Source organism: Notothenia rossii (assembly GCF_949606895.1).
Source record: "Notothenia rossii genome assembly, chromosome: 9".
Classification (NCBI taxonomy): Eukaryota; Metazoa; Chordata; class Actinopteri; order Perciformes; family Nototheniidae; genus Notothenia; species Notothenia rossii.
This window is the reverse complement of record NC_136907.1, coordinates 70,643,369-70,656,016: the sequence shown is the minus strand read 5'-3', so window position 1 is coordinate 70,656,016 and position 12,648 is coordinate 70,643,369. Positions and strand designations below refer to the sequence as shown.

At 39.0% G+C, this 12,648-nt stretch overlaps 1 protein-coding gene across 3 annotated transcripts in view; it reads right to left on the bottom strand.

Annotated features, from left to right (window-relative positions):
* Positions 1–12,648, bottom strand: part of LOC307018798 (guanine nucleotide exchange factor VAV3-like) — a 45,920-nt gene that overhangs the window by 27,582 nt on the left and 5,690 nt on the right. For 2 of the 3 annotated variants that reach the window (XM_079649226.1, XM_079649228.1), the window contains exons 3-12: positions 8,274–8,332; positions 7,996–8,061; positions 7,104–7,221; positions 5,019–5,111; positions 4,542–4,610; positions 4,353–4,456; positions 3,699–3,798; positions 2,768–2,863; positions 549–617; positions 80–166 (exon numbers count right to left, since the gene is read on the bottom strand). In XM_079649226.1, coding sequence (XP_079505352.1) covers positions 80–166; positions 549–617; positions 2,768–2,863; positions 3,699–3,798; positions 4,353–4,456; positions 4,542–4,610; positions 5,019–5,111; positions 7,104–7,221; positions 7,996–8,061; positions 8,274–8,332 — 861 coding nt within the window. The remainder of the gene's footprint in view (positions 1–79; positions 167–548; positions 618–2,767; positions 2,864–3,698; positions 3,799–4,352; positions 4,457–4,541; positions 4,611–5,018; positions 5,112–7,103; positions 7,222–7,995; positions 8,062–8,273; positions 8,333–12,648) is intronic. The other variant, XM_079649227.1, reaches the window with a different exon arrangement.

The following is a 12,648-nucleotide window of genomic DNA, read 5'->3' as shown; positions in this document are numbered from 1 at the left end:
CTGTGACCTTCTGATGTTTCTCACTTTTATAAGAGTACACAGACTGCTGCTAATGGATATAGAAATCGATTTGATTTACCAGGTTTTCAATAGACCGCTGGTACTGGTCGATCTCTCTTATAGTCTCATTGTCTCTCTTCACCTCGTTGACAAACTGAGCCAGGTCCTGAGAGACACAAATACACACAAACACACACACACATTTTCTATAGTTAATAATAGTCTGGGGGAAATGAAAAACGTTGTGTCGGGTATTTTCTTGCTTCTGTGATCTGAGTTAAGATTCCATGTAAATATCATTTGTATGATCCAAGCCTTCAGGTTTTCTAAAGCTATGTATTTCCTGTTTGTTTTGTCCTTAAACCAGCTGCCTGTCAGGCTCTGGGTCCCCACAGGATCAAAAACGTTTTATATTTTTGCTTTTTCAAATCACAGCCATTTGCAGCGGAGAAACGTGTGATTTTCGAGACAGTCTGAATCAGCCTGCTCTTGGTAAAAAGCTTGAAATACAAAGTTGAGGGACCATTAATATTGAGCACTGCACTTACTTTCATGGCATCAAGTGCAATCTTCAAGTTGCTCTTGTCAGCAGCGTCGTGAGTGTGTTTGACTAGCTCCTGTTAGAGCAAGACAGAAAGGAAAGGATGGGTACTGTTCACACACCAAACTCACACACTCACACACACACATTCAGCACAGGTTGTTTAAATGTCACAATGTCATCTTCTTAGCAAATAAACTGGTGTGTTGCTCTAGAATTGGAAGACAATTTCCTTAAATGTATCTTTTTTGATGGCAAATGGGGAGTTTTTAGCTGAAGATTGATAAATTGGATCCAATTAATGACATCAAATGGGGGAGGGAAACAGTTTACTTTTTGCTTCAAGACATTATTTGACAGCTACAGTATATTCAGTACACTTTGAATTTTGAGATTGTACTTGCAAAACATGTGATCAGTAGATAGAATTGTCTTTACCTCAACCAGCAATAACATTAAAAATAATTGAATCGTTCATTATTTAATTGTAAAACACTTGTGTTGGTAGGTAAATAATATGTAAACTGCATTTTTTCAAACATAAAATCACCATTTGTTCTCAGAAGGCAGCTCAGTTCTTGTACATTTAATTCATCTTATTTGCATGCAGAAAATGAATGTGAGGCAGAGATTGGCACGTGCTGTAGAAGTCAAATTATTAATGTCAAATAATCAGGAAATTGAGGACACATAATTAGGACCTGTTTCTCTTCAGGTAATAAACTAAATATATATATGACTTCTTGAAGCTCCACAGCTTTATAAAAAGACTGTCAATTGCCATTTTATTGCCAGGCAGGAATATAATATATATATACATTATTATATTTGCATAATAACCACATAATGACAACATTATTCTGCCATTACCTTCAAATATGTCATCATGAAATCTCAGGAGAATAATAATCAAATTACACCAACATGTACATTATATATATATATAATATCGAATATAAAAGGTGTGTGCAATCTTTAGGTATATTGGCCCTTTATTAAAAATCGTATAATATTAAGTATTCCTTCACAATGCTACAGTTATGTTGCCTTGCTGAGCTGTGTCTACTTTTCCATTCATTTCACCACTTCCTCTTCTATTTCTGTATTTTTTACCCACTTCCCAAAGTCTCTCCTCAGGGGGCCTGAACACTCAGGATCACCACTATTTACCACGGTGGCCTTTACCCTCTAAAACCATTTAAAACAGCTCTCTAGTTATTGTCCTCATCTCTCCTGCCAGCTGCAGTCTGACCTCTGATCCTCATACTAACCAGGGGAGACGGTGTCACACAGTTATCAGTGAAATTGGGGGGGTTTTGAAAGGCTACGTGTCTACAGGAAGCAAGAGTGTAACCACACTGCAACACATAGATATAACCATGTAGAATACAATTTATAGTTCCATGCGTATATCCATTTTACACTCAGGTGAAAGACTCTCCTATAAATGATCTTCCCCTAAAAAGGAGAATCTGTTGACTGAAATATATTGAACTCAGGTGGAAATGATGATTCTTTATTCATTATCTGCACCAATGTTTAAGGGATGTGAAATACAAAGAGTAAATGCAACACTTAAATGAATTGTCAAAATAGATAGGGTTTTTGTGAATCTGAGATTCTGTGCAGGGAGGCACATGAGAAGCTAAGTTGTGGAGAATGTCGCCCTCAAGTGGTCACTTTTCTACTGAAAGAAGCACTTAATAGGCCCACAAGTTGAATCAACTGAAATTGACAAAAACCCCCATGTTATAATGTAATCAATAAAGTAAAAAAATACAATTGGCAGTGTTTGATATCCTCAGAGAAGGAAATATCACTTTACCAAGTAAAACCTGGGTAATGTTGATGTTTTTCACGTCAAAATAACTTCTATGTTAAAGCTGTACGCCTCAAAGGTTACAATGGAGTTTTTAAATCAATAACTTTATACACCTTAATTTTGTACTTTGTAATTTTACTTCCACTCAAGATTCAGCAAATCCATTCAAAGATGACCAAACCAATCTAAGTCAGGGGACAGGAGAGAGACCGGGAGTGATAAGCACACTTTTCCATAGAGGCTGATCTCTAGAATTTAAAAAAACAGCTCGCCGCCCCCGCACTGCAAGGGGGACCCAAGTTCCCATCAGCAAAAACATGTGGGTTTGCTATCCTGGCTTCAAAATGGTGGAATGAGCTCCCCATTGACATCAGGACAGCAGATCAGAAGTAACAACTCCCTACCTGAAGTAGTAGATGGTACTTGAGGACTCTCTGCATCGGGACCACCAGCAGATCTCTCAGTGTAAACTTCCCATTGTTGGCCCTCTTCGAGCACTCCTGCAACAAATACAAAACACTTATTTGTAACAGCACAAGCTACATTCATCATTATACAGAAGACGTTGGTGTTGTTGAGACTTTTCACACGGACTGATCAACCAAAAGACACAACTGCGTGTTAACCATAGCTTACATGTATCTGTTGCTGTTTACTTAAGGGCTTTGACTCGTCACAAACCAAATTGTAAAATCTGGTATGAAATATCTGTGTATCCTATTTGGTTTAAAAGAGCATGCTACAAGTTCAGAGTTTTCAAAGAAATGACATAAAACATATATTTTACACATATATCACGAAGTATCCTATATTTAATTTTATTTCAAATATATCACATAAAGTCAGCAATTGTAATTGATGGTTACTAGTATTACATAGCTTTTCAAATGTTTTAAAGCTGAGACAACAAGCAATAAAGTAAATGTATGTGTAGTTTACAAGATGAACACTAGGGGTCGCTGGAAAAACTGTATCTGTGAGAGATGTTTGTGTGTATATGTGTGTGTGTGTGTGTGTGTGTGATTCAGGTATTTTTTTATCTTTTTATTTTTATTTTGATATACTTTATTAATCCCCGTGGGGAAATTGTTTCTCTGCATTTGACCCATCCTAGTGTTAGGAGCAGTGTGCTGCCATTTTGAACGGCGCCCGGGGAGCAGTGTGGGAACGATGCCTTGCTCAGGGACACCTCGGTAGCACTTGGTCTTGCCGGGACTTGAACTGGTGACCTTCCAGTTGCCATGCCAAGTTCCATTTCGACTTCGCCACCACCGCCCACTACATTTTTTTTTTTTTTTTTTTTTGCTTGATTTTGATATATTTTATTAATCTCACCTCCAGCTTCAAGCGAACCTCCTCTTTCTCTTTGCAAATGATGTCTAAAACAGCAATGGCAATCTCCACCCGACTGCAGTATATCCCATAAATGAGCAGTCTATTCAGAGCAAAAACAGGATGAAGGGGGATTAGAAAGGGAAATGGACTGTGAGTGTGTGCAGAGGCCAGTTAGTGATACAGTGCTAACTGAAGATTAGATAAGTGTAACATGAATATGTTGCGTTCATGTTGCTTGTCACAAAGATGGTATAACGTTAACATTACGTCAGTGTATAAGAAAGTAATCCTTCCTCTTACATGTGAACTTGCACCTGTTGTGTCCCTAAATAGAACACTGCGTGAAATCTGAACTCAACACGTAGATGCTTGATACATAATTAAAATGTAAATATTTGCAAACATCCTGCATTCAATTCAAAAGGTCTGATTTAAAGGAAGTGTGTTTGGCAATGTTTCTCTATTAAAAGTCCATTGCAAGTGAAATAACAGTGATCAACTGAACCTAAAATGAACCTTCTTTAAATATGAAGCCAATTAAATGTAACTCAACAAAAAAAAAAAGGAAATGATGTGAGGTGCCACTGCAGTTATAACTCAAATACTGTCCTTGCAACACAACAATACATTTGATTGGATGTTAATTATAAATACCTTTCTTTGTAGCTAATGAATATCTGGTAGAGGTTTAAAGCATTTTTGTTTAAGATGGAGTCCTGCACGTCGACCATCAGGCTCTTGTGAACTTTAACCAGGTCCTGAGAAAGAAGACATCCTGTTTATCTGGAAATTTAAATAATATTTCCACGTCATTTGACAAGAAGGGAAACTTGTGGCATTTACCGTTATGTTGACAAACACTTTGTCAATTTCAGCCGCAGAGAAGAATGTCCTCAGAGGATTCAGGAAATACTGCGGAAAGAAATTATTTATATCCTGAGTGAAACCTCCATCGCCTCCTCTCAGATTATTTCACTTAGTCATTACTTAACTGGAGTCAATAACCAATATTAAAGGTCATTTTAAATAATAACAACAGCTACGGGTCACAAATACGGAAACTAATAAAATACATCACATTGGACGTCACATAAAGGGCAAATGTTCTTGAAATTCACCTTTTAAATGACATTTAAAAATAAATAAAAAGCCTAGATATATTATTTGTCCACAGACTTAAACAAGGTTGATGGTGACATTTCTCTACTTTGTCCATTGATCACATTTCAATACATCTACACCCAATTTGTGATTTTACACAAAGAAAAGCATATTGTTTATGATCTCATTGCACTTTAGACCAGCTGGATGTTTGTGTACCTTCTCGATGGACTCCAGGGTCTCGGTGTATTTCTCCTCCGTCTGTTTGATCTCTGAGAGGCAGCAGCTCCGGACATCCACCTCCGCCTGCTTCTGGAAAGACGCACACCTTAGAAAGTGATGCTTAAACATTACTATCTTTACATTTGGTTATATCTCGTACACTAATGTGAGCTAGTTTATGCAGAATATGCACTCAGAATACTACAAATAAATAGATGGAGGACGATGGATAGATGGAGGGTCTTATGCTTTGAATTTGTAGTATATGTAAGTAGTATTGTCCTAGTTTGGTTCTGTTGATGGTGAAGATAGTTCAATTATTTTCAGTGATATGGTCCTTCATACTTAACCAAACTGTGAATTCTGGACGAAGGTTAAGAGGGAAATTAGTCTGACATGGTCATTATAAATATTGTTTTAGATTAATCTACCTAACAGTTAGGTGACTATGTAACTTGCTACAATATTAGAATTCTGCTTACATGTCTTTTTATAATATTAATTAATAATAATTATACAACATAATACTTGTGTACTCATACAACATGTTGAATTCAGTACTTTTACTTGTAAGGTCATTACATTAAAGTATTGGTACCCCTTTCCCAAAGATAGTGTCTCTATCGCTGAGTGTGTGTGTGTGTGTGTGTGTGTGTGTGTGTGTGTGTGTGTGTGTGTGTGTGTGTGTGTGTGTGTGTGTGTGTGTGTGTGTGTGTGTGTGTGTGTGTGTGTGTGTGTGTGTGTGTGTAGTTCTGCACAGTGTTTGTCAGAGATGGAGTACTCGAGTCCTGGACTCGGACTCGAGTCCCGAGTCCCGAGACTCGTGACTCGACTCGGACTCGCGCACTGATTGACGCGACTCGGACTTGGACTCGTGAATTCTCGCGTACGCTGACTTGGACTCGGACTCGGACTCGTGAATTCCCCCCCACGATGACTCGAACTCGAATTGTACATTGACGCTCTGACTTGGACTCGGACTCGGACTCGAGCAAGTTTTCTCCGGAGTCTGATGTCCTCTATCCTGGCATGTGCACCTGTGAGGCGAGTTCACGGACTGGGCCCCGCTATTCCAGTCTAGAGATGTCTAGAGACACACCCCGCATCGTGCTGTATGCTTTCACACATTCTGCTTCCACATTGGAAAAGAGCAGCGCAAAATGCTCGCTATGTGGAAACAATATTGAAGAGAGTGCTCCGTAACACATTACTCTAAGGATCGAGTTCAGACATATAGGCTGTCTTGAACACTATCATCAGAGTAACGTGATCTTATCAATAAATAAAGATTCAACCGATAACACGAAAGCACATGGCTACTTAATATGCAGAATTACGTCATTTTGCATGCTAAGTAGCCATGTGCTTTCTGGGGCGAAATCTTTATCAGTAAACCGATTTAACCGGTAAAAGTTCCTTCAAAATAAGAGTCCCGATCTTATTACTATCAAAATAAAAGTGCAAAACGAAAACTTTACCATAGGAAAAAATTGGCATACAAATATAATCACTTCTCTAAAAGGTAACTCATTTTAAATATAGTTAGACATATTAAAGGTAATTTACAATAATAATAATAATAATAATAATAATAATATTAATATTAGTAATAAGCTTTATATTTGTATAGCACCTATTACAAGAATTGTAGCCAAACTCGCTTCACAGCAGTTCAATAGACAGATTAGTATAACATGACAGGATAAAAGCAATGTGGAGGAGCAGCTACATTTCAACACATATATCCACGAAGATTAATATATGAAGACTTGTGACTCAGACTTGACTTGGACTCTTCTTAGGTGACTCAGACTTGGACTCGGACTCGAACATAGGTAATGATGACTCGGACTCGACTCGGACACTCCTTGCGTTACTCGGACTTGGACTCGGACTCGACTACGACTCTCCCTTGGTGACTCGGACTTGGACTTGGATTCGAAGAGTGGTGACTCGAGAGTGACTTGGACTCGTGAATTGGTGACTTGACTACAATACTGGTGTGTGTGTGTGTGTGTGTGTGTGTGTGTGTGTGTGTGTGTGTGTGTGTGTGTGTGTGTGTGTGTGTGTGTGTGTGTGTACCAATGGGGCATGCTGCTCAGTCCTCATAAGGTCTTCATAGATCTCCCCCCCTGCGTTGTCTTCCTCCAGCCCGTACACCGCTGCATACAAGTCGTCATCGTTTTCAATTTCATTCTCACTATTACACACACACACACACACACACACACACACACACACACACACACACACACACACACACACACACACACACACAGACACACACACACACACACACACACACACACACACACACACACACACACAATAACACAGTTATAATGTGTTGATTAGCAGTCGTAAATAACTTCCTGCTTAGTGTAAGGTAACAGTTTGTGGTTAATGAAAACAGTGTATTAAATACAATTTAACGGTAAGAAATATACACATATAAACAAAACACTATACAGCATTTACATTATTTTTTTATATAATTACAAAACATTATGTTAATGCGAAAATAGATAAGGACTTGTGCTTTTCTGTTTCTCATTAACTCATCAATAACTACTAATGACTGCACGTATAAGAGAAGTACTTGCTTTAGAAAGGCATACTGCACTATACAAAGCAAACATATACTCTAATGTCATATTGAAATAAAACATATTGTATTTGTTCATTACATATTTCATTCATATTATTTGTCTCTTATCCATCAATAGCTAAATACAGCACGCTTCCAGGACCTTGATGTGGGTTGTTTTGCAGGCGCTCAGCAAAAAAATGCATGATTACTCATTCGTTCCCTCTGACAGTAACAGAGAAACGGAGCCAAACGTTTTACCAGCACACGTGGGAGTCCGGACCCCCGGAGAGCGAGGATGATGAGCAGAGCGTTTTGCTACAGAGCGAAATAATCACATTCTATCAACAGCAGTAATGGCCCCGCAGAGAGGAGCCTCATACATACTCAATCAAGTCTTCCAGATTATTGTAAATGTCCTCGTCTCTCAGGCTCTCCTCAGTTGGAAATGGCCTGGAAATGACAGCAAAGCAGTGTGAGCAGTTACCAGAATAAAATCACTATACGGAAAATATAATGAAAGAGGGTTGGTCGTGTACAGCAGATAAAATACATACATTCGTGAAGGTGTAGGAACTCCAACACTTCTTTTTTTTAATCATGGATAACTTTGTGAAATGTCTACTAAGATCCAAGTTGTTTTTGTTTTATTTTTGTTGACTTACTTGAATCCTCCTTGTTGTGCAGTTGTTGTGTAGGAGAGCTTGGATAAAGTGTCCATCACCTGGTGAAAAAGAGGTGTGTTCATCATTACTGCAGTGCTCTACTTTGAAGTTATGTGCAAGCCATTGTTTAGGTTTTTTTCTTAAATGTCAGATCGTAAATTATGTACATTCTGTTGCAAAAACGTTACTTAAAGGTCCCATGACATGGCCATTTCTACTGATCATAATTCCATTGTTGAGGTCTACTAGAATAGATTTATATTGTGCAATTTTCCCAAATCATATTGGTTTCTCATACAGCATCTCTGTATAGTGTATGTGTATTCACTCTCTGTCCTAAACGGCTTGTTGGAGCTCCTGCCCCCCCCCCCCCCCCCCCCCGGCCCAGTGGCCGTCTGCGAGACAGTGAGACACAGCGAAACCCAGCCCGAAACCAGCCCGAGCACACACACACACCCGCATTCTGGCTGGGAGTTTGTGTGTGTGCTCAGACACCGACTCACAGCCTCGCCACGTCCCGCCGTCTCAGGGAGGAGAAATCGGCGGAGCTGCAGCTGAGAAAAGATTGAGTGTGTGTGTGTGTGTGTGTGTGTGTGTGTGTGTGTGTGTGTGTGTGTGTGTGTGTGTGTGTGTGTGTGTGTGTGTGTGTGTGTGTGTGTGTGTGTGTGTGTGTGAGGAAGACGTAACATCTCCACGGATTGGTCCATTTGGACCAATGGGTCCATTTGTGTATGGGCACGTCACTGTACCCAGGAAGAAAAAGAGAAATCTCCAACGAGGCGTTCTGGGGCAGCATAGTCAGGTCTTTTCTGTGTTAGAGTTTTACTCGCTACAGGGTGTACTTTGAGGGTTTCTGACTCTGCAGAACGTTTACATGCAGAAAAACCTTCATAACACACAAGGGGACGGGTAATAACCGGAAAAGCATGACATGGGCCCTTTAAATAATATGACAGCAAGAGCTGAACAGAAGAAAAAACGGAAAGAGCGACAGAGTAAATTGTCTGCAGGAAATGGTCATGTTACCTCATCTCACACCTTTGCACCAGACCATGTGTGTGTGTGTGTGTGTGTGTGTGTGTGTGTGTGTGTGTGTGTGTGTGTGTGTGTGTGTGTGTGTGTGTGTGTGTGTGTGTGTGTGTGTGTGTGTGTGTGTGTGTGTGTGTGTGTGTGTGTGTGTGTGTGTGTGTGTGTGTGTGTGTGAACCTTAAACGCCTCAAAAACATACAGTCATTGCAAGTACATTAGTAACACATGTATGTCTTCTGGAGACTGCAAACTGAATTGAATAGGTGCCAAATGTGTTCCTTTATTGGGGGCTTTTAAGAATAAATGAAATACAATCAGATACCCAACAGTGCAGTAAATATATGCTTTAGGAGAAATAGTGAAAGGAAATGTGTGTTTGATAAGGGTCATAGAAGTCCTTAGAAATCAATTCTAATCTCATGCTTCTCGGAATGAAGACGTTTCGATTGATTCTTATTATTATTATAGACACATGCATTTCCAAACATTTGGTCTACCTACGCTGTAAAATGTATTATCTTTTCGCTTTACACACGGCATCTATTGCACGTCTGTCCGTCCTGGGAGAGGGATCCCTCCTCTGTTGCTCTCCCTGAGGTTTCTCCCATGTTCCCCTTTAAACTGTGGGTTTTCTCTGGAAGTGTTTCCTTGTACGATGTGAGGGTCTAAGGACAGAGGGTGTCGTATTGCCATACTGATATTCTGTACAAACTGTGAAGTCCACTGAGACAAATGTAACATTTGTGATATTGGGCTATATACATAAACATTGATTGAGATAATGCTGCAAATGACACTCTTTGAAGTGCATGCATGGCAAGGCATAGTTGATGATGTTGGTTTTGCCCGCCAGTCTATCTGCAGTGTGTCTCCTCTTCCTGTGTGAAGTGTACGTTTTGTGGTTTTGGCTAAGCCCAGGTGTGCTGATGAATTCGAAGGGTCGTGTCTGTAGTGTATGAGTCAAGCTGCCAAACCACAAGAGACCTCTGCATCTTCACAAGTTCTCTACAGCAGTAAAACGTTTCTTCTTTCTACAAAGCAAATATGTTTCTGTCTGGTTGGATTGTTTCACTTATTCAAATAGGGTGTTCATTATTATTTAGATTTGTATAACTTATCCACAACTAGATAGTGAGAGATTTCTTTCAGTCAGTTGACTACAAGAAAATGATCAGCATTAGAATCCCTATTCGCCTTTGCTTAAACAGCATTATGTATTGAGAGAACAAATTACTTTTTACTATTTTTGCAAAAGAAAGACTTTTGTTACTTTCAATGTCCCACCCTCATGATGCTGCACAGGACTTACTATTCTGTAAAGCTTTTTAAAGAAATGTAGTGCTAATTAGATAAATTTCCAAGAAAAAGCTGAATATATAAGTCATTAAGAGAGAAACACACTGAAACATAAACAAAAATCTAATTGACTTTTTGTGATGAATTGTAAATCATTCTACACAGCTTTGAACCAAGTTGTTCTCACAACTGACATGTCTGACGGTAGACAAAGCCACAAGAGACACATGAGAAAGAAAGCCACAAGCTGAGCTGAATTCAAACCGTCGTGGTGAGTGTGGCCTGTTCATAAAGTGTAGCTTTAATTCTCAGAGCAACATCAAATATAAGAAAGCAATGGCAAAGTCACATGTGCATGTTTGTCTCACAGTTATTTTGTCATATTAATTATTCAAGCTGTAGTATTTACATATGTGAACACACATTAAAGTCCACACATCTTCCGTCCCAGACTGAAAACCTACGTTGTTTTGTGCCTCGGCCATTAAACCCAACACACCAAAAATAATAAATTGTAGCCCATTTGAAGCTAAATCAAAAGCACTTACTATGGTTTGGCCTATTTGAAGGGAATATATAAGATTCTTGTGTTGTCCTTGTAAGATGCCTTGGATAAAAATGTCAGCTAAATGAACGGTAATGTGAGAAATATCTAATAGTGTCTAATTTTAAAAACGTCACGCAAACTAAAGGTATCTTGCTTGTTTTATTTGTACTAAAAAAAATATTTTTGGGTTTCAGAGGAAAGGTGGACTTTGTTTCTTTCAGACCAAGCCAAGCTAGCCTTCTCTCCTGTTTGTTAATGCTAAGCCAATCACCCCTTAGCCAGTAGCTTTATACTTTCTATAATAATAATAATTTAATAAAGTAAGAGAGAACAATTTGCTAAAACATTTAATTTTTTTTTAATGGGAAGACTTTTTTTTTTTTTTAAATGTCCATTCACTTTTCATTTTACATTACATTGCATTTGCAGTAAGCAAACATCGGGTTTCTACAGTCAAAGTTGACACATTTGATGTTGAGCGAAGAAGTAAACACATGCTGGCCGGCGGGTGCAGCCTGTAGAGACTCTGCAGAGGAATGTAGGTTAGAGAGCTCTCATTAGACATCCAGTGGACTAATGCTTAGTCTACGGGCAGAGTTGGCACAAGTCAACCCGAGTGGATTAGACTGGCTGAGATTTGAGATGTTCTCTTTTGAATGTTTTCTGGAAAATAGGAAAGAGCATTTCTTGTTTGGCTTAACAACCCTCCCTGGAGCCGATTCAACCCAATCGCTGAACCTGCAGTCACCCGTATTCCTAACTAATGATGAAAAAACAAGTAAAGATCCGGCACAATCTTCCCACTGGTGAAGCTTGTCTGTCTGATGGACAACTCTTGGACATGACTGAGATTATGCAGCCCAGTTTGTATGTACTGTACATATTTACAGGCAGCACCTCCCCTACGGGATTATCAGCAGCCAGATTAACTGCAAGCTTCTTTAGAGCGCAACACACTGGACTGAGAGAAAGGAGAGTCTGTGTGGGAAACTGCACGCAATCCCTCACACTTACAGAGAGAACCAAAGACCAGTTGCTATTCTCTGCAAGCAAGTGAATGAAAAACATTAATCATGTATAATACACCTGATTTAAATACTTTTGATATAGCTTTTGCCCGCAGGAACTTTTCGTTTAATTGAAATTCGCTCACAAATTATCAGTAGGGAGTTCTAAAATGACCTGCGATACTATATAAATTATTTTTAAAAAGATGTTCGGACAAAATAATTAAATTACAGGAAGAAAATATGATATTATTTACTTAAAGGATATTAATTTTCCCAAATGAAGCCCCATTGACACGGTTTTCACACTTTAACTGCCTTAATGTTCTGTATTTTAGACCTATTAAATAATTCAGTACAGATTAAAAGAAGGGAAATATATTCAGAAGGAAATGTTATTATATTTCCCCATGGATAACGCAGATGCTGAGGCCACTCAGGATGCTCCAAGCTAATGCACTGAATGCGCGGAAGCAGGGTATTGTGGGAAAAGGCT